Raw genomic sequence first — 20975 nt, 5'->3', positions numbered from 1 at the left:
GTTAAGTACATATCGATACAGATAATGCTATAGTTCTCACTCAATGATTGCTGACTAGTTTAAGAAAAATTATTTTTTTGGTGACAAAGATCCGAACTTTAAGAAAATATTTTAATTTGAATTTTTTAATTGAACAATAGTCATAACAAAAATCACTAACGCCTAATTAAACTTTTATTAAAGATAGATTACGAATAAGATCGATTTAAAAAAAAAGGTTCTAGATGAAACAAACGTCAACAAACCGACGTACGCGCATATGATACAGCTATATGTACAATGCAGCTCAAAAATTGTGTACTTATAGTTCAACAATTTATTTAATTTGTTAAAGAAGTTGTAGCTGCAAGTTACAAGAAGATTTACAAATTAAAAAGAATGGTCCCTCTTGACCAGGTACATATGTAGATGGAATAATATGGTACGTTCCTGCGGGTACATCTTCCAGTTCCAAATATACGAATCCGGATCTGTAAACAGAAATAAAAATAAATAGTAAATATAAAATTATATAAAAAGAATGCGAAACAATCCAGATAAAATACAGACCTAAATGGTCCAGAATTTTTTGTTTTAAAAGCAGTTGCTGCATTTGCATCGTTTAGTACAACGGTGTTAATGTCAAAGCCAATTTGATACTGTTTAGGTCCTTTCAAAATAATTAATAAATAATTATTATTGCTAGCGCTTTCAAGCACTATTTGATATCGCGGATTATTCACATAAGTGGGATGATTGCCACATCCTCCTGCTGTGACGTTCTTCCATTGACCTGTGACCTATGAAAGATCGCGTTAATATATGAATTAATCTAAGAATAGGACAATCTAAAAATATGATTTAGAAAAAATCTGAAGAAGTGTTTATATAAATAGTACATACCTCTTTTTCATATTTATAAAGTTGAGGTATTTTCCGTAATATAAACGGACATTTTCCATATGCACGGAGCGTGTAATAGATAGTATTTGTTTTCTCATATTGAGATACGACCAAAGTATATTTTGCGTCACTCTGATCACCGAGTTTGATTTTACACAAGTAATGTGGGCTATTTATTCTCACACCATCGATATACGGTGGTGGATCGTCTAAATAGGTTTTTATGATATATTTGTTGGTAACTGAAGATGAACATCGAATAAAAAAATTCATTATAACACTTACGTGGATAGTATACTCTTTTCCCATCATTACGATAAATTAAAACTGTGATATATTCTTGATTTTGTCGAAAATCTGCTATGTCTGTAATATGCCTTGTAAGAAGTATCCAAATAGCACCAGAGCCTTTACTCTGTACTTCTAATGAGAATTGTGGATTGTCACCAATATTGTATGCATCTCTCACAGGTCCAATGCCAGCTTTCCACATTCTGTAATAAAATGGAATTACCTTGAACGTATCACTGCTATAGTATACGAGAAGAAAGGGCAATTACATAATACAGATGTAATAAGAGTTACATACTGATGTACACAATAAGTGTAATTAAATAATCCTGGATTCCAATTTAAATAAAATACGTCAAAGAACCGACATATACTGTCGTAATCAATCCAGAAAACACCGTTATCAAATACCGAAGCAGATTCTGGATCATAATTCAATGTTTCCTTCAAATCCTGAGTCCAATGTTTTGTATCAAGTTCAGAATAATTGCCTCTCCACCGCAAATGAGACCATGGATTTTTCAATTGCAGTAATCTCTCTCCCTGCATGTGCATTAATACAATTTAAGTTAAATACTTCCATATTCTCTCTAAATAAATAAAAAATTTTCATAATGTGTTTAAAAAAGCAAAAACCTTGCTTATATTTATATTATTAGAATACGTTTAAAACAAATGTTAAATGGACAATTCTTTTGCTTTCCTTACATTAATCTTTCTCACATCAAGAACAGCATATGCATGACTTGGTACAAGGCCAGTACGTTCTGCGTCTAAATCTGATAACTCTCCTGTGGCTACAGTGACTAGCACATCTCCCTTATGAAGTCGTAATAGTAATACATCAAATAAACTATCCTTATTAAAATCTACTTCATTTGGTCTTATCGCCGATCTCTCAGGTATCCAGCCAGTTAAGGCATGTAAATCTATATTCTGTAAAAACAAATGTGATTACATTTAAAAGAATGGAAAAGAGGTAATAAATTACGTACGATTGGTAATTTAATATTACTAATTATACATAAAAAAGGAAACACAAACTTACACTATTTGATCCAGGAAAATCGTAACCACCCATTACTTTCATATAAGCCTTCTCGAGTAAAGAAATCCATAGCTCCCCACGATTGCTAGAGTAGGAACAGAGTAATTGGTTGTACCGGCTTACAGGCAGAAGGTCATCTATTATTACTTTACGTGGAATGCCATTGATGTGTAGTTTCACCATGTATTTTCCTGATATTATATGTTCATCATTTCTAATATGTAATAAATATTAAAGTATACGCATGTTTTACGATGCGTATGATGAATTCTTATGTGAAGAATGATTGTGCTCTTTAAATGTATCTTTCGATAATTTCAATTTAAAGAAAACCATCAAGTGTGAATGTTTAAAATTGTATTTGTTAAAAAGCCACGAACCAAAATACAAGCATCGGATAAAGTGCTCGTACAAAATGTAGCTTAATGTAAACCTTCTGAGTGTATCATATAGAGTGTATATAATTAGTAATACTTATGTTATATAGTATGCCAGTTAAATTAAACTAAACAATTACCAAATGGATTGTATATGGGTTCCTTGGATTTATTTTTAGGATAAATAATGGATGTTATGAGTCTCCGTCCAAATTTTTTCTCATATTGAGCACTCACGGCCAGGGAAGCAACAAACGAACAATCAGAAACTACCTAAAATACAAAAAAATTATTAGACATTACTCAAATGTGTTGGAGTTTGACAAGTAATAATTTGAGAATCGATGTTTTTAATATCTGTTACATTAATATGTCTTACTAACAGTCTGTTTTATGCTGAAGTAGTCAACATGATGGCCAATGACCATTTTGGGATCAGAAAATAATTCTTCTGGTCGGCGCCATCCACCGAAATCAGGCTTTTGCTTTGGTGCTAGCTCTAATAATCCGTCTTTATCAGTAAATGGAAAGGCATATTGGAATTTTTCAGCAAGATCGATACTCATAAACGGTACAAATTCGTTATCATTTATGTGAGAGCCGTAAAGCAGTACTCGTTTTTCTTCTTCAGTATAATTGGTACTACCAGTTACTTTAAGATGCGCACTGTTTCCACGATGAAGTGAGGATCTGGTATCCCTTGCTGAAATTTATTCAATAAATATGTTACAGGCTGTAACTTACAGCGTTTTAACTTTTGCCTTTAAAAATATATTTACTACCTGGTCTAGTTGACGACGCATTTACTGGCTGTTCTGACCGTATTGGCTGGTCAGCTTCTGGAAAACTGCTTTCTGGTACGGATGGTAGTTGAGCAAGACTTCTCATAACACTATTATCATCGGTAGGTTTTTTAATTCCCTTCAAAGTCTCTGCCCGTTCAACAGCAACTCTAACAAGATTTGTTAATTTCGCTTTTACTTCTGGGTCAGCCGTTTTCTGTGTATAATATATCATATAGATTAAATAAAAACAATTTTAAAGGTATGTAATAATATGTTTTATTAGCAGAAGGAACTGTACACACTTACCGTGCTAAGGCCAAGTTCAGCGGCATCTGTATACAATTTTACTGCAATATCCTTCAAACCTGCTTCATCCGCATCTAACGCTTGATTCATGAGAAATTTACATCTCTGTAATTCGGATTGGTGTGAAGGTTCTGGATTATGACTCTGTTCCTCCTCGCGAACTAAAAGTTTCAGAAATGAGACTGTTAAAAGCATCACTTGTAACAAATTATGTTTTATGGAAAATTTTGTAGCGCAAGCTTACCAAGACGTTGAATCGACGAAATCCTCTCACGATACTCCGCAAGCTTATCTTCATACATACCATCCGATTGCAATATGGTAAGAAGCTTAATAGCGATATCATAATAATACAGGGCTTGCTCATATCGGCCATTACTATCAAATTGCACTGCTCTACGAGCAGCAAGTCGCGCATCATCCAAGTTTTGAGTCATTTTGACGAACAACAAAAAGAGATGATCCAGAATCCAGGTTTGCTCGACGGTGAATTGCTGTGTTCGAGATTCCACGCAATTTAAATCTTCTCTTTTTTTTCTTCCGTTGTGAATTTCCGTTCCTATTGAAACAAAATACTACTTGAGCTCTATTTTTTACTTAAAAATTTATATTCACTCGTGTATGATAAGAACTATTGAGAGTAAGGGCAAGAGGTAAGGTCAGCAAGGTGTGCATTATAACACGAATGTCAACACAGTCACATCAATTGGTATATTCGGAGCATGCGTCATACCTAAATATTTCTCCACATGCACAATATAAATGGAGCTTTTGTGTTTTTGATTTTACGAATCCGTAATTCCGAATTTTTGGAAATTTGATTTTTTTTCCCGTCCTTTTGTCGATTTCGTGAATTTCTGATAACCGACAGCGGTTTCCGACTTTCGTCGCGGAATATCATGGAAATTTGCCTTGACATCGACACTATCGACAGTACATTTTTTTTTCAAGGCATATGCCATGGTGTGCCAAGAAACGCTGAGAAGCTGACATATCTCGGTTACGAACGGAATTGGACTTATTTATTTATCAAAGCGAAGCGGGAAAATGCGTGAGAGGATGTGGGACGTTCTAATATGGTACACAGATACAATTGATTACTTTTTTTCAAACAAATGCAGCAACTGAGAATTGATGCACGTTGAATTTGTATGGATTGTAGGTTAATTGTTCAATCGAGAAACGATTGCACGTTCCATTGTGCCGGCTTGATCTTTTACGTGCAAGAAGTATATGTAAATAGTGCACAAGAAGGAGTAAAAGCGTTTAAATTAATCCTTATAAGTCGTAATGAAAATAATCATTGTCAGGCAAATTAGTGCCCTTGCATCGCAGGTCTATTTTCCGCGATAAAGAAGAAACTTTGATGAAGATGCCAGTTTCCGTAACAAAATTAGTTTGTTTAATAACTGTATGATAAAACCATGTTAATTAATTACAGGGAATGGTAGAGAGAGAGCAGCATGAACGAGGAAAACAGCGTTAGACGGGACACACATGACAAAAATAATAATGAATAAAGAAATGCCGTTGAGCGTGGAATGGATGCCACAAAACGCGTACACGCACAATTCTTTGGATCACTTGCTGCCGGGAGACAGAAATCAGGACTTCTTGATCATAAAGCAGGAAGCGGATTTTTTTCAAAGTACCCTGAGCTCGCAATCTGCGCAAAACAAAGCGCATCTGCAAGTCTTATCTAAAGAGAAGGACAAGGAGATCAAGCAAGAGAACAGCTATTCAGATGTATTGGCGACAGTAAGTTTCAATCTTTTACCCCTTGCTGTCTTTGTTAGCAAATAAATTAAAATAAAAGAATTAAAATTAATTATTATACTCTATTATTATTGATGTATATGCATAAGTTAACGTCGTTATACATGCTAAAAGTTTAATTAAAACTATTTCATACATTTGTTTTCAGGCCTGTCAAACGGACTCTTTAAATCGGTCGCCCAAAAGATTGACCGACGTTTCAGAGAAATTATATAATAAAGGTCGCATTGACGTAATAGAGATGACAATAGACCCGACATTTAATTATAAATATTTTTTCGTTTATGAAGATCATTCGTCCAAGTTTGTCGTACTAAAGGCTCTCCGTAGCGATACAGCCAAAGAGGTCGCGGCGAATCTGTTAGACGTATTGGGGATCATAGGGGCACCACGAGTGCTGCAGAGCGGCAATGGGCGTAAGTTTGCTGAACAAGTTGTACGTGAACTACGTTCGCTGTGGAATGATTTGTTCATATTGCACGGGGACGCATCTAAGGGTGAAGTTAGCTACAGGGATTTTAAGACCTCGCTCGAATCCTGGATGAGAAAAAATCCAACTAGGACCTGGTGCGAAGGGCTGAACTTCATACAGATCGTTCATAACTCGACGTATCGCTGTCCTCAGAACGGCAAGGTCCCATACGACGTATTGTTCAGGCAAAACGTACGCGAGAATTTTCAAGGTATGGAAAAAGATGTGGAGGGTCTGAGGACGGAAGAAGAATGGCTCAAACATTTGTCGAATAAGAAGGACGGAGATGGGGCTGCAATGACGGGAGACACGCATCGGAATACATCAAACAGTATTAATGTAATAATGCAATACAATGTATATCTCAGTATTATAAATTTAACACGATGATCGAAACTATTCTATTTCGAATGTTTCAGCGGTACGAAGAAAACGAAAATGTACGAGATACACAGAATCAAAACCCACTTTCGAAAGCCGACGATGTAAATATGTTCAGTTACGTGAACGTGAAGAACGAATCTCTGGGGAATAACGCGCGCGCGATGGATTCGCTGTCTACGGATGAAACGGAAAACAAAGCGAAAAATGAATTGAAGGTCAACGAAGATACTCAATCTCTCAAATGCAAGTACTGTCAAAAGCAGTACATGAAGATAGGGCATTTGAAGAACCACATGAGAACTCACAAAGCGAAACAAGTTCTCCATTGTAAGCTGTGCAATAAAACATTTAGCGTTCCGAGATTGTACGCGAAGCATATGAAGCAATCACACGGACAGGATAAATTAGCTGATGAGGAAAGAGAGATACCGGTTAGTAGAAATACGAGAAACAAGGCCAATGCATTAACGGCTACGCCTAACAAGGAAAGATCTGTGATTCAAACAACACACCAGACATCCGATCCCGGGAACAAAGATTGTGATTCGTCACCGGACACAAAAGAGTTTTCTGGCAAGGTCAGTAAGAACTCAAACCAAACCGGCAGACGGAAGCTGCCTGCGGAGAGTCGCGTGTCGAAGGTACAATCTTTACAATGTACGTATTGCAAACAAAAGTTCAGCTTCCCGAGCGTGCTGGAGAGACACATGCGATCGCACACGAACGAACGGCCGTACGTGTGCGAGGTGTGTAACAAGAGCTTCAAACAATTAGGCCATCTTAGTCAGCACTCGCTGACCCATCACAACTACCGTTCGTTCCAGTGCACGGTGTGCGACGTAAAATTCGACTCGTTGGATTCGCTGAAGCAACACGCGTCCACGCACAAAGGCTGGACAACGACGACGTCGTCCAAGATACGCGACGTCTATCGCCTGTTCGAGTGCGACTGCTGCAAAAAAGTGTTCACGACGAAGAGCGTGCTGGAGCGGCACATATTCACGCACACGCAGGAACGCCAGTACGACTGCAAGGTATGCGGCAAGCGGTTCAAACAGGCCGGTCACGTCAAGTCGCACATGCTGGTGCACACGGGCGAGCGTCGCTTCCAGTGCACAGTCTGCTCGAAACGCTTCAGCTTGTCGAACTCGCTGAAGAAACACATGTACGTGCACAACGGCGAGAAGCCGTATCAGTGCGACGTGTGCGGCGCGCGTTTCCTCGAGAAGCGCAACCTCAACGGCCACTTGTTGACGCACACCAACGAGCGTCCGTACTGCTGCAAGATCTGCGGCAAACGTTACACCTTGGCGGACACTCTGCGCCGTCACGTTAGCGCCGCGCACGAGGACGGTCGTACGTATCAGTGCGAGATCTGTGCCAAAATGTTCAAGCAATTGGCACATCTGTCGGTGCACAAGAAGGTGCACAACGACGAACGACCGTTCCAGTGTCACCTGTGCGAGAAGAACTTCAAGCACAAGAACGTGCTCAAGTCGCATCTGGCGATCCACGCGAACGTACGGCCGTTCGAGTGCGACGTGTGCAAGGCAACGTTCGTCAGGAAGACGAATCTGCAGACGCATATTTCGTCCGCGCACATGAACGAGCGTCCGTATTCCTGCACCATCTGCGGCAAGCGCTTCAAGCAGATCAGTCATCTGAACGGCCACGTGGTCGTGCACAGCAATCTGATGCCCTACAAGTGCGATTACTGCGACCGCCGGTGCAATCGGCTTGACAATCTGAAGAAGCATATGCGCCTCCATATGAAGAACAAGGAGTGAAAGAAATATATATGACTTTCTTGGCGAATTAATATCTTGTCCGAGACACCCGAACGCTATACTAGAGCTAACAAAAAAGTTACTAACTCTGTAGCAATCGGCACGAATGATATGATCACGCCAGATTCTTTTAACGTTGAACTGAATGTGTATCTTGTGAATGAACTTTTTCCCGTTGAAAAAATTTCGCACATTTTAGATTTATAAAAAAAATTTGAGAAAATCTTGAAATTTTTATACAAATTCTGATAACAACACAAAAACTTCTGAAACATTTTTCCACCAGGGTTTGCAGATACTAATATCAAATATGAAATTAATATAATTGTGTTCTAGTTCTATGTAAGTTCCTGACAAAAACTTATACATAGCGAGATCTGAGATAATTGGACGATTGGAGTGACGAGGAGCATCGCTGCAGATAAATCACAGAATATTGTACATAGTATTTTCCCTTTTATTAGTTCGTTGCTTCCAATTTGATCCAGTTATTACGAGAGATATTTATATTATAACTTATATTTTAATATCGCTTTAATTATATTTATATGTAATTATTATCGCAATTTTTTATGCATCGTACGGAATACCTAAGTACTTTAGTAACATTTTTTATGTGTAGCGTATCGCGCGATACGCAAGTGTAAAATATTTTTTCTTTTTCTGTACGATTTACAGAATACTGACAGCTCGAGCGACATACCTAAGCTTTTAAATTTTATACTTATGTAGATATAAAATATCTTTGATCAGAAATTAAAACATTGGCGTACTACGTACAAGTATGTGGTACATTGTACGTACATACAATACGTATGCTACATACAAGTGAATTTCTACGATATATAGACTGTTTTTTATATATTGCACGTACTTAAAGCAGACAGACAAATGTGTATAACAGAATCATTAATTATATATAAGTCATCTTTTTCTAAATAAGTCATAAAACTTATCGTCCCCTATCATTGCGTTAAAGAGACATTTGTGCAAAAGAAAGACTTTCAAACAAATAGTATTTTACCACATAACACATATGAATACTCATTGCTCAATAAATTACTTGAAAATGTCAAAGCTTTGGTGTATTGTCACTTGATATTCTAAAAAAGTATATTTATATATATAAAGAGAGATTATCTGCATATGCTAAAGAAGAAATGCCAATGCGTTGCCTTGCCACTATACTGTAGACTCATATTGGCTATTCAATGAATTGCCGATATAAGATATTGCGATATATTACATTTTAATATTATAATACTAATAATAACATATAATTATATTAATAACAACACTTTTTTTGTGTATATACATTATAAAACTCTCAAGTGCAATTTGACGATCCTGACAATCGTAATATACAGATATCTAGACATGATGTGATTTTGATCGGAGGAAATTTTCAAGCGGCAAAAGCTAACAACGACCCCTAAAATTTGTACACGTATGCAGATTTCACGGTCAATTGTATGGCATTTGCGCGTTCAACGTTTAGCGTTGGAGGGAGGAGAAGAGGTTCAGAGGTTGGGTGGTACGAAAGGAGGTTAGAATTCGGAAACGTTTCTCACGAGGCCGATTCCATTGTGCTGGCGGCGTCGATATGGGGTACAAAAAGAGGTTAGGATTCGGAACGTTTCTCACCGTGCTGATCGTCCTGGCGGCGATCTATTACCGCAACATCGACGACGTCCTGCAGAAACGACTGCTGGCTCTGTTGCACGGCCTCGAGAGGCTCGAGAGCAAGTACGTCATCACCAGGAGGCCGAAAGTCGCCATAGGTTATGGCGTGTGCACCGACGTCTTCATCGACGCGAAACACTTGCTGAGGTACTCGGATGAGATCGGCCGACCTGAACACTTCGACGAGATCAACACCGAACTCGAACTGCTCAAGAGCTTCGCCTATTATTTTCGCCATGGAGCCGCGGCCGAGTAAGATTTGTTCGAATTCCGTCATCGTTTTGACATGGCATGTTCCACATGTAGCATAGTAATTATTAGGATATGTTAATTATTTTAGGTATATTAATTATACCTATGTAAGTCGATTATATTTGACAAACTCTGATTGATTGACAATTGCATGAGATGTATTACAAAAAGATGTTTAGTATTAGAGGATCTGGACCGTGCCATTTGATTGACAAAATTATTCTGCTAAAGAGAATGGTTCGAATATCTCATTGAGTAAATATATTAAAACTGCGATTAGCTTGTTTTCTGACAAGTAGGATGTTTCTATTTACTTAAAAAACACTTTACATGATCATCCAAGTTCATTACGTTACTTCTAAATCATCCTTATGTCATATATCATAATCACACACAATTCTAATTCTTATATTTATCACATAGAGTAACGGAAAATTTTGTCTATAGACGCTACATGGCAAACAGAACTTTATTCGACGAACTGGTGTCGAAAGCGCGCTCGTTTCCCTCGTCTTACTCGACGATCGGAGGAAATGCAGCGGTTATGGCGATGCGATTCGCCCAGGAGGGATGCGACGTGACTCTCGCGGCTAAAATGACCAGATCCTTACACCAGATGTTTCCTCAGGTGATAAATATAGTAGGCGGCGAGGTGAAACGCGATGATATTCACCTCATCGTGGAATATAAGCACGGTGAAGTGTGGGGCCCTTATTCCAGCGCGAGAGCAAACAGGTATTGATGATAATAAAGTAACATATAAAAGTAATAACAAGGTAAATGCATGATCAAGTAAATAATGCAAACCGATGGGGAACTGCATACTTTCGGCACTTTTTTCCAGATACATCGTTCATAACGACGTGAATAATCCAATGATTAGCTCATTCGATGCTTTCGACAAAGTCCTGGGGACTTATGATCCCGATTTGTTAGTAGTCGGCGGTCTCCAGATGATGGACAATTATCCGTTTCAAGAAGGTGGGTTTTTGTCACCGAACATATCCAGATATATGTTAAATGAAATATCTTTCACATTCATGTAATTTTACAGATAAACGCAAGAATCTGCTGATGAACGTAAAGAAACAGATGGTGGAACGTTCGAGCTCTACCAGAATTCATTTCGAGATGGCCTCGTTTGCCGAGGATAAATTGCTCTTCGAGCTGTGCGACCTGGTGGTTCCCTTTGCCGATAGTTTGGGAATGAATGAACAGGAGATAGCGAATCTGTACAATACCATGTATTACGGTAATATCTCATTAGTGGCCAACTCGACTCCGCGTGTCGCAACGGTGTTAGATCAGATGAGAACGTTGTTCAAACTCGTACGTCTGAGAGGCAAGTCGATCGCAAATTCTAGAGAGCTCACGAGAATTCACGTGCACACGCTGGCGTATCAGGCCATATTCACCGTCAAGGATTCCGTTTGGAAGAATACTATGGCCGCTGTGGCTAAAGCATCGCTGACTGCACATAGACACGTATGTGCATCGAGTAATGTAAGTCGTTCAGATATATGAATAACTTATAAGAACGATTCATAAATATTTTACCGTTTCCAATATTTGATAAATTATAATTATCAAATCCGCAACTTTGTTTCGAATGGAACATTAGAATTTATTAAGATAAACATATATGGCACTTATTTACATATTAAGATGCTTCGTGTACGTGCAATAGGTCGTCATACGCGTTCGATGATATTAAAATTATTTTGTCTTATGCAGGTCGATGTGAAGAAAGCGACGCTGATCATGGACGACAGTTTTTCGACGTCTATCGTTGACGGTACTCGAATAGCATTGAACATCGACAAGCCGGTATCTTGTTGGGACGAGATACTGAAGGTGGAGCAGGAAGATATTTCTATTCAGGTGTGCGTCGCTCCCGTGTTGGTTTGCACGCAAGCTAGTCAGACTGCAGGCGGCGGGGACAACATTTCCAGCGCAGGCTTAGTACTTCAAATCTAAATGGATTCATCGATACGACGGGATCGTTTTACTACACCGCCGTGTTCGCATTACGAATTAATAGCTCTCATTCATTTGCATACACGTAGACGACGAACAGAAAACCTAAAGTAGGCCTTTTTAATCACGTTTGTGTAGCACGTGAGAATCTACATTGGTTTTTACATTCCATTTGAATTCAAGAAAGATAGAGACTGGGCACATAGGACTAATTACGAATTGCTAAACTATATAAAGCACGGTTTAATCCTTTTATGCACTCGGGTGCGTTTTATCGAATTGTGACGCTTTGCCTAATATACGATTATCGATGATTTGGTACTATCGTCAATGTTCGCGAACATTGCATTGTTATTCTCGCATTTATAGACTAATTTTAATCGAAAGTTCATTCCGATATTATATTACGTAAGCTAATCGATACTGTGGTAGAATTAAGCGTTTTTACAAGAACACTATTAACGAAATCGAAAATCGTGAGATTTCCTGAGTACTGAAAACTTGAGTAGAAATGAATATTCAACAATTAAATAGTGCCATGTGATCAATATTTCAATAGCGATAGTTTCAACACAATTTCGCAGCAATAGATTCGTAATCGTTATATATTAACTTTGAAAAGCAGAGGCAATGTGATATTATCTTTAGGAATCGATCATAAGACTAAATTTAAAGAAACAGAGACAGAGTGGTTCTTTAAAAAAAGAAAAAGAATTATTTAATCTCGGGAAATGTCGCAATGTTAAATGTTTCCAATATTACGATTTTACATTCCACTGTTCTAGTCTGTCATCCTTATATAAAAAGTCGACGTGAACCATTTCTTTTACATTTGAAAGTGTATTGTACATATACAGCGTAAGCTTGAAAGTTACGGATATTTGCAATATCAAAGATATACATTATACAATATCAATGTTGATACACAATATGAAAGTTGCATTTTTTTATTGATATTACACACATCTTGTTTTACTTTTTGACTTGGGTATCGATAACATAACATTCCATAATGTCATTCAGATTTATCGATTTTCTCAACAAATGCTTTTTATAACTCTTATTAAGAAATAGACGAAGTTCAAAACTTATCATACGTCAATCGTTGCTATCGCTGATATTCAGATGTGATATTGATTGTGCAATAATATATCATGAATTCCAAAAAAATAAAACTGACGAAAATATCTTACCAAACGAAGACAGTCACTGTGTTAACGAGATAACAAACATTACAATCTAGCGGACAATTTGTAAATTCTACTGATCGTTAAGTAATCTTTACGGACCATACGCATCGCTGCTGTCCAGACTTATGCGCGATTCGTGATTCATGGCGCTGGCTTTATATTCACAGTATTTCAGGATTACCTATCGTAATTGCTTCTTTCTTTTTCTTTCTTTTTTTTTTTCATCACATTCGACTTTAAAACACGTGAGAAATAGGTAGCGACGAAATACTTTTCAGATGTCATCGAAATGAAGGATAAATGGATCAATAACAGATTAATCTTTCCTATCGTGGCATAAGAATTTTTTCTGCATGTGAATCACTAACAGGAGCGCCATACATCGATATAAATGTACGGATACATAGATATATCGCGAGAATGATTTACAAGATCGTATCCCCCTCGTCGATGCCCAGCATGCGAAGATCATCGGGTCCAGGTTGTGTGTCCGCTTCTGCCTCTTGCATAATCTCGGGTGGTGGTTGATCCATGTATTCAGGACCGTATCCTACGCAGCCCAACATACTGTACATCGAGGAATACATGATGTTCGACTCCTGTTGGTTCTGTTGTTGTTGTTGCTGCTTGGTCTCCGCGGACTCCTCCTTTGGAAAGATTATGTTGAGAGCCTCTTGTAGATCATCCGGCAATGGAATGCTCGGGTCTGCCGAACGCTTCTCCGATGGTTCCGGTATATCGGCCACCTCGGAATGCGGTGGCACCACAGCGCTCGAGTCTACTGCTGTCGGTATCGGCGGCGGCGGATTCTGATTTTGCACGAAATTCGGATTCGCTATCGGTGGTGGCTGCGTCATGAAGGGAGCAGGCGGCACAGCTTGACGAGGCGGGAATCTCGGTGGTGCCTGAACGAATGGTGGCGGTGGATTCGATATGAACGGCGGAGGTGGTCGATTTGGCGTAAAGTGCGGCGTTGGTACCGGTGGCGGTCTATTCTGCGCTGCGGCTTGCTGTTGCGGCCCCGGGGTGAAACTGGGCGGTGGTCTACTCAACGGCGGCGGTGGATGCGGGGGTAACGGTAGTTTCGACACGGTCGAAGTTTGCTGCTGCTGCTGTTTTTGTTGCTGTTCCACTATCAGCTGCTCCTCTATGACCGTTTCCTCGGACTGATCGTCTATCTCCATGTCAACCACCTGCGGGGTCGGCTTGCTCTCATTCAGCACGGGCGGTGGAGGTGCCACTAGAATCTTCATAGGCTGATTGCTAGTTTTATTTGCCAGTGGAATTGTAGTGCTGCTGCTGTTATTCAAGTTCAGCGGGGTAGCTAATTTGGTAATGTGCGCAACACCAGGTGGATTGATGATTTCATTAGGTACCTTCGGCGTATCCTCAAACTTGCTTTGCTGGTAGGGCAACGCAGCTATCTCTTTCTCCGGTAACTTCGGTTCTTCAGCCTTCTTCTTGAACAGAGGTAATCTGCCAATGAACGGTAACTTGCCTTTGGCCGCCACTTGCGGCGCAGATTTCTTGCCCGGGGCGGCACCTTTCTTTGACTTCGAATCGCTCGACTTCTTGTCGAATTTAGACTCGTCGTTCGATGAATTGTCATCTCCCCGCCTGTCTTTGCTGTATTTATCGTAGCTTCTCTTGGGGCTGCTGTCGCGCCAGTTTCTATCGCGCCTTGGAGAATCGTTGCTGTCCCTGTCTCTATCCCTCTTTCGACGATCGTCATAGTAATCACGATCCCTATCCCTATCCCTCTCTCTGTCCCTATCCCGATCTCTATCGCGCCGGCTTCTTCTCTCGTATCTGCTATACTTGCGATCGCGATCATCCTTGTAACGATCTCTGTCGCGGTCCCTGTCCTCCTCTTTCTCCACCGATTTACTTTCGGGTGGCTTCACCGTCATGTTCACTTGCTGTTTAGTCCAGAATCCCATGTGCGGCTTCGGCATCTCTTCCGGTTTTGGCAACTCGATCGGTTTATTCGTCGTGATCGGCTGTGACTGCTTCTCCTCTTCCTTCTTTATCCAGAAAGGCTTAGGTGGCTCCTTTGGGCCCCAAGCCTCCAAATCTTCTGATTTCTTCAAATAGATGTCTTGACGTAAGTCCTCTTCCTCGTCCTCCATCTTATCTTGATTCACCTTGCGACTTTTCATCTCTTCCTCCTGTTTAGCTTTCAATTTGTCCCTGATCGAATTTAAGAGTTGTCTTTCGTCCGCTTCTGCCGGATGTTGCTCGGGCAGCGGTGATTGATTTATCTGTGGCGGTGCTTTCGACCAGTTATGCCCTTTCAATTTTATACGCTGATAATCTATCTCCTCATTCAGAATCGCCTGTGTGGACGCTTTCATCTTATTTCGCATTGCCACGCGTATACTCTTGGTGGTATCCTGATCGGATTCTGTATCGGAATTGTCTGATTCACTCGACGAATCACTAGCGCTGCTTCTATTTCTGCGTTTCTTGGCTTTCTTTGATTTTTTCTTATTCTTCTTCGATTTCTTCGATTTTATCGGAGGATCATCATCCTTCTGTTTTTGCAATTCCAACTGTATCTGCTTGTGTTTATCCTCGGAGAAAGCCTTCTCCCTATCGGCCATCCAGTCAGTTTCCCAATGCGGATTTTGCTCCACGAAACGCTGTAACAATACATTATTCAGTTTAATTATTTGCATCAAACATATGGTATTAATGTAAAAAAAGGAATTGTAAAAAATCACCTTTTTACTAGATTTATTTTACATAATTGCTTTAAATAACTATTTTTCAATAACTTTAAATAACTTTTATTATTAATAAAAATTACTTCAAAAATAACTTATAATTGTAATACTGTTTTCAATTTTATTTTACAAGTAAGATAAATCTTTTGCTCTAATATCCAATCATTGTTATTAAGTATTATCTATGACAAAAATCACTTACGGAAAAATTCTCGGAATGACGTTTAGACTTCAGATGCAGACTAGCACAATGAAGATCCCCTATCCAGGAGTCGCAAAGTTTACAATACCAGGCGGTTGCTGCGCTGAAGAACTGTAGCCCTATAATCAAACAATTCTGTAGTTAGCATTATTTAAGCTTCGAAGCGGATAAGCATTATAAGTTCATAAAGAATGACCTTATATTCTGCCACGACACATTCATGTCACTGAAAACAAAAATAATATATTAAAAGATGTTCGATATAAATGGCCGATTATATTAAATTTCCTTGTGTATTCCCGCACGATGATCTGTAGAAAAACAGAAAGGGAAGAAAGGAAAGAAAAAATCAGTTTTATTTCTCAAATATGTTATCAGTACACGATACAAATAATAATGCATATATAAAAATATATATATATATATATAGATAAATTAAAAATACATTATATTTTTTTATGAATATATTGCAACTGCTTATTTTTAATTTAATCCCAAGATTAAGGCTTTTTTTATTGAATATATGACTTGTAACGTGACAATTATATATCAAGTTTATATGAATTGGCACTTGCAGTATATTTTACAAAGAGTTAATACAAATATATATTTTTTTAATAAATTAATAATATTGAAAAAAGATAATACACATTTTTTCAATATAAATCATAGTCGTAACTTTCTTCGCGAAACTTCACCAAAACTTACACATATGTGTATATATTTTCAGTTATATGCAACAACACAAAAATGGTTTATATATATTATCTTATATCATTACTTTCCAAGTAATGCACTCCACGGTGATAAGATCTTAATAGATCTAGTCCAGAAGATAGCTAATCACCCTAAATTGTGTAAAACAAAGTGTTGTAGGAAATAAAATTAGACACGTGATCACGATAAAGTGATTATTGCCAGAAAGTCGGCTCGGAAAGTGCGCTTCTTGAATCCAGATAAAATCCAATGCATCGCTGTGGTGTTTGCGACATTGCTAGAAAATTTGTAACCATCAAGATCGTCTTGACTTACGCGATATTCGTCATATTCGCCATATTTCGATGTATTATGTAATACAAATTAGAATTATTGACTTTATAACATTTTAATCGATGTCGTTTGACAGTATCAACGCGTTCGAACGTTTCGACTTATTTGGGATAGACAAATTTTCAAGCAACTCGTGATTGTTGATCTCTTCAATACATACCGAACACCACAGTTATCTGTGCACAAGCTACGGAATTATATTCTATTAGTAATTGCCCACTGTAATTGACCTTACCTTTAATAGGTGTTCTTTTCGTCGGTAGTCCGTGATAATAGGGTACTTCTTTTTCTGTCCCTTCGCCATTTCGCTCATGCCATGGCATATCAACAATCTTGCGTTCCTATCATATAAAACAGAATATTAAGTAAAAATGAATTTTATATCAGGCGCAAGAAACTCGGTACTCTTTTTTTTTTCTTTAATAAGTATTGATATATGGTACATCAAAAATGACATTATGTACCAAGTACCTGCTTGTCGTGATTGTTACTGTGTAATATATCATCCAGTTACAAATATAGTTTGAACTACAAATACATATATAGCTCAATTATAAATCAATTTTTTTTATCATACAAAACAATATATATATATATATATGTGTATATTTTTTCGTCTACCTGTTCTCTATAGCAACTAACAATTTATATTTGCACAAAAATCTCTAGATTATATCTATTTTCTCTAACATTTCGATTACTTCAGCATCTCCATCTGTTTTTTGAAGCGCGCGCGCGCGCACGATTGTACTGTTCGAAAATATTACTTACTAAACAAGCCTCTTTGTGTTCATTGCTATGTAGATGATTTAAATATTCCTTTGCTGTTTTAGGAAAGATATCGCAGACTTTACACCAATGCATTTCAGGGTCGTAGTGAACGAAATTGTACATTGGCTTGTCCTCCGACGATCTTCTCTCTCTGGTATCTCTTTCCGGTTTGGATTCCTTATCTGAATCAGACGCCGACGATCTGTCGGGCGAAGGAGACTTCCCTTTCGGAAAATCTTCCTTTGGACTTCTCGAACGCTTACTCAATTCTAGCTTAAACTTGCTCTTCAGATCGTCCACGGTAACTTTGTCACCAATAATACCGGTGAGCATATCGATGACATTGTGAATAGACTTCATTTTATTTTGTATTTCAATCTGCAAACGCATTGAATTTAGATAAATATTAATCACGAAGGAACTTAGCGATAAAAGCACATTGCGTTAATTACCTGCAATTTCTGATTTTCCTTTAAAATTCGGTTATTTTCGCGGCCACCCTCTTTGCCTATCTCGTCACATTGCTGACGCAGAATTTCCAGTTCGCGTTGCAACGTAGCAGATTTCTTAACATATTCCTCCCGTTGTTTGGCCAATGTCGCTTTCTGCTGTTTCACCTCAGCTGCAATTGCTGTAAAGTTGAAGAGTTTGATAAAGGTCGTTTAAGATACTGACTCTTATTAAATATGCAGAAATTATCAAGTTAATTAAATAAACAACGTCAATTTGAATCTATGTAAATAGAATCTATTGTAAATAAAAAGAAAATTGCTTGCCTTCTTTTTTGACATCCTCAGGTCTGGTTAAGGACGTTACCAAGCCAGAAGAACCGCTGTCAATCGGCCTCGACGATTCTTGTTGCGATGTCAAAGAAGGAGGCGGCGGTGCTTGCTGGTTGTTATATGACACTTGACTTCCTTGCCAGTTGGGTGGTGGGTAATCCTAACAGAATTAATACATCCAATCGATCTCAAGTCGTTCAATGGCACTCTTATCGACCCTTACCTTTATCGGACGATACTCAAATGAGGACTTTGGCTAATACATGGAAGTCTTGACGATGTAACGATGTAGTCAATATTATGGGTTTCCAATATCAGTGCCAGTAAAATACATAACGCGAATATATTTATACTTACTGACAGATTCACAATATATTGCGATACAGAGAAGTATAATTGTAACGCTCCAAGAGAGCGGAAACGACTATACGCCACCGAATATAAATCATAATCGGTAACGTAGCAGTACAACTATTTCTGAAATGCTTTGCAAAAGTGCGCAATAGTTTTTTAAGGGACCACGAGTACGTGCTCCAGTATTAGAATGCGTATCGTTTTCCAACATTCACATTGTTTTGACACCAGAATCAATTAATCTTTCTTTTTAACGGTAAGTAAAGCTAAGAATATATTGATCTCTGTTTTCCAAGTGCGACTTACACTTCGATAGCCAGCAGGTTGTTGATAACCGTAGTCGTAACCTGGACCTGGACCATAGTTGTAACCGTAATTGTTGTATCCCGAATTGTACGCAGAAATAGGCGGTGGTGGCTGACTCGTGTTCGGTGGTGGTGCCTATGTAGATGAAACGCAAAGCGATATACAAAATATACAATAGAGTCAATTGATATAATTAACAGAACACAATTTTCCATCTTATTCATAAAACTACTACCAAGTTTACAAAGCTGTTTATACCTGGTATTGATTATGTACCGCTGGAACATAACCGGTAGAATTGTTCGGATTGGGTACAGAACTTGGAGCCTGAGGTGGAGGAGGAGCTTGTTGCTTCCAATCCTGCGATCTGCCGGGGTCCTTCCGTCTTCTATCTCTGGAACTCGAACGAGATCTTCTGTCTCTGGAGCGAGACCTGCGATATCGGTTCCGTCTCGGTGACGGGGATCGATCATACTTCCTTCTTCTTCTGGCATGCGAGGAATCGTCCGAATCGGCGCTGGGGCTTCTAGGGCCCTTGCGCCTGGATTCAGATTCCATTGCTTGCTTCAGGTCTCCTGTAACAACAGAAATATACGCGTTTACATTCGTTCTACGTCAACAAGAATCGAAAAGTTCGTTAGGAGATAATTTCATTGTTTGCAGGACCAGCTTTTACAATGGGTCTGTTTTCTGTTACTGAACTGGCTGCATTAGTTCAGAGCTTATCTTTTTTACTCCACATTGGAAAGTGTCATGTCATACTTGAGACAAATCAAAGATTCGCGCGTTTGAATCTTTGACGCCCCTATGACGCTCGCTCGTTTCGGGGTTCGCGTTAAAGATCGACAAGAGATCAACGAGTTTAATCGTTCTATTATCTCCTTGCTCCGATATCAAGAGACACGGCAGTGTCTCGCGCCGAGTATACGCGAAGCCACGCGAAGCGAGACCGCACCGTGACTCCTTTTACTCGCGACGCGACGAGTCGCGAGTACTCGTGATGTTGAGATTTTATCACGACGGGAACGAGAAGAATCGCGGAACGAGATAAGCCGTGTGACCCAAGAACCGTTCTCACGCGTAATCTCGTTCGAAATAAACGAAAACGCGAGTCTGATTATCGACTCGGTCACCGGTTTAGATCGACGGCGGCTTCGCCTCGCGACGAGCGTCAAACGACACGCGACGAAGGTTTCGGGCGTCGTACTGCAGCCATTGCTATCCTCTCGTCGAGAGGACGGGGTGTCGGCATCGGGTTGGAAAAAAATATCACCGACCACGCGGCTCACCGGGCTCACCTCGGCTCGAAGAGGTCCCTCGCTCGTTCGTTGAATCGTACGGACGGTGCGCGTTCGATCGAGATTCTTAACACGTAAACGATCGCTGAAAACGAACGCCGATGGCACACCGCATGCCGCAACCTCGCTGCCGGAGATCACGAAGATCGAAGCGGATCGAGGGCCTAATTCTTTGTAACTCGGGAGCTGAACTGTACGCACTTTTCACCTTTTCTCTTTTTCTCCGCCACGTCTAATATTGTGCGCCATTTCACTTTAAGTGCAGAAAGTGTAGAA

The 20975-nt window shown here is 39.2% G+C and overlaps 4 protein-coding genes across 7 annotated transcripts; 2 read left to right on the top strand and 2 right to left on the bottom strand.

Moving 5' to 3' along the window:
* Positions 1 to 301: 301 nt before the first annotated feature.
* LOC143897148 (calpain-7) lies at positions 302 to 10041 on the bottom strand. Of its 2 annotated transcripts, none has more exons than XM_077405522.1 (13): positions 9753 to 10041; positions 3934 to 4248; positions 3690 to 3850; positions 3381 to 3597; positions 2982 to 3301; positions 2739 to 2871; positions 2222 to 2412; positions 1882 to 2109; positions 1472 to 1716; positions 1168 to 1376; positions 883 to 1091; positions 550 to 779; positions 302 to 470 (listed from the first exon to the last, which is right to left on the bottom strand). In XM_077405522.1, exons 1-13 carry the CDS (start codon positions 10027 to 10029, stop codon positions 329 to 331), a joined length of 2877 nt encoding a protein of 958 aa, XP_077261648.1. In that variant the 5' UTR covers positions 10030 to 10041; the 3' UTR covers positions 302 to 328. The 2 variants fall into 2 exon arrangements, with proteins under 2 accessions (XP_077261648.1, XP_077261658.1); XM_077405532.1 differs by lacking the exon at positions 9753 to 10041 and adding an exon at positions 4423 to 4560.
* On the top strand, positions 4416 to 8549 carry LOC143897182 (uncharacterized). Of its 2 annotated transcripts, XM_077405592.1 has the most exons (4): positions 4416 to 4768; positions 5131 to 5447; positions 5614 to 6276; positions 6357 to 8549. In XM_077405592.1, the coding sequence occupies exons 2-4, from the start codon at positions 5187 to 5189 to the stop codon at positions 8106 to 8108; spliced, it is 2676 nt and encodes an 891-aa protein (XP_077261718.1). In that variant the 5' UTR covers positions 4416 to 4768; positions 5131 to 5186; the 3' UTR covers positions 8109 to 8549. The 2 variants fall into 2 exon arrangements, with proteins under 2 accessions (XP_077261718.1, XP_077261727.1); XM_077405601.1 differs by lacking the exons at positions 4416 to 4768; positions 5131 to 5447 and having other exon boundaries at positions 5744 to 5881; positions 5962 to 6276.
* Positions 10042 to 10587: 546 nt separating the features above from the next.
* Positions 10588 to 12020, top strand: LOC143896107 (ADP-dependent glucokinase). The gene is made up of 4 exons (XM_077403676.1): positions 10588 to 10778; positions 10888 to 11024; positions 11098 to 11546; positions 11778 to 12020. Exons 1-4 carry the CDS (start codon positions 10588 to 10590, stop codon positions 12018 to 12020), a joined length of 1020 nt encoding a protein of 339 aa, XP_077259802.1.
* A 265-nt stretch (positions 12021 to 12285) lies between these two features.
* LOC143897103 (uncharacterized) lies at positions 12286 to 20919 on the bottom strand. 2 transcript variants are annotated; one of them, XM_077405445.1, is made up of 9 exons: positions 20901 to 20919; positions 19660 to 19976; positions 19402 to 19536; positions 18736 to 18901; positions 18412 to 18590; positions 17960 to 18337; positions 17424 to 17529; positions 16139 to 16257; positions 12286 to 15852 (listed from the first exon to the last, which is right to left on the bottom strand). In XM_077405445.1, the coding sequence occupies exons 2-9, from the start codon at positions 19957 to 19959 to the stop codon at positions 13636 to 13638; spliced, it is 3600 nt and encodes a 1199-aa protein (XP_077261571.1). In that variant the 5' UTR covers positions 19960 to 19976; positions 20901 to 20919; the 3' UTR covers positions 12286 to 13635. The 2 variants fall into 2 exon arrangements, with proteins under 2 accessions (XP_077261571.1, XP_077261562.1); XM_077405436.1 differs by lacking the exon at positions 20901 to 20919 and adding an exon at positions 20700 to 20878.
* Between the last annotated feature and the right edge of the window lie 56 nt (positions 20920 to 20975).

The sequence above is a fragment of the Temnothorax americanus genome, unplaced genomic scaffold (assembly GCF_048541705.1).
Source record: "Temnothorax americanus isolate GAGA-0224 unplaced genomic scaffold, ASM4854170v1 Scaffold1, whole genome shotgun sequence".
In the NCBI taxonomy this organism is placed as follows: Eukaryota; Metazoa; Arthropoda; class Insecta; order Hymenoptera; family Formicidae; genus Temnothorax; species Temnothorax americanus.
Note: the sequence above shows the minus strand (reverse complement) of the source record. Positions and strands in the feature narration are given on the sequence as shown.

Excerpts from the sequence above, each read along its gene's own strand:
- LOC143897182 (XM_077405592.1), top strand. The coding sequence starts at position 5,187 with ATGACAAAAATAATAATGAATAAAGAAATGCCGTTGAGCGTGGAATGG. Across the intron at positions 5,448-5,613 it reads ATTCAGATGTATTGGCGACA|GCCTGTCAAACGGACTCTTT; the intron begins GTAAGTTTCAAT and ends ATTTGTTTTCAG. Across the intron at positions 6,277-6,356 it reads ATACATCAAACAGTATTAAT|CGGTACGAAGAAAACGAAAA; the intron begins GTAATAATGCAA and ends CGAATGTTTCAG.
- LOC143896107 (XM_077403676.1), top strand. The coding sequence starts at position 10,588 with ATGGCGATGCGATTCGCCCAGGAGGGATGCGACGTGACTCTCGCGGCT. Across the intron at positions 11,025-11,097 it reads CAATTATCCGTTTCAAGAAG|ATAAACGCAAGAATCTGCTG; the intron begins GTGGGTTTTTGT and ends GTAATTTTACAG. Across the intron at positions 11,547-11,777 it reads ACGTATGTGCATCGAGTAAT|GTCGATGTGAAGAAAGCGAC; the intron begins GTAAGTCGTTCA and ends TGTCTTATGCAG.
- LOC143897148 (XM_077405522.1), bottom strand. The coding sequence starts at position 10,029 with ATGGCGAAAATAATAGGCGAAGCTCTTGAGCAGTTCGAGTTCGGTGTT. Across the intron at positions 1,377-1,471 it reads TACACTTATTGTGTACATCA|AATGTGGAAAGCTGGCATTG; the intron begins GTATGTAACTCT and ends ATTTTATTACAG. Across the intron at positions 780-882 it reads TTTATAAATATGAAAAAGAG|GTCACAGGTCAATGGAAGAA; the intron begins GTATGTACTATT and ends GATCTTTCATAG.
- LOC143897103 (XM_077405445.1), bottom strand. The coding sequence starts at position 19,959 with ATGGAATCTGAATCCAGGCGCAAGGGCCCTAGAAGCCCCAGCGCCGAT. Across the intron at positions 18,902-19,401 it reads AACCTGCTGGCTATCGAAGT|GATTACCCACCACCCAACTG; the intron begins GTAAGTCGCACT and ends TAATTCTGTTAG. Across the intron at positions 15,853-16,138 it reads GTCATTCCGAGAATTTTTCC|CGTTTCGTGGAGCAAAATCC; the intron begins GTAAGTGATTTT and ends GTATTGTTACAG.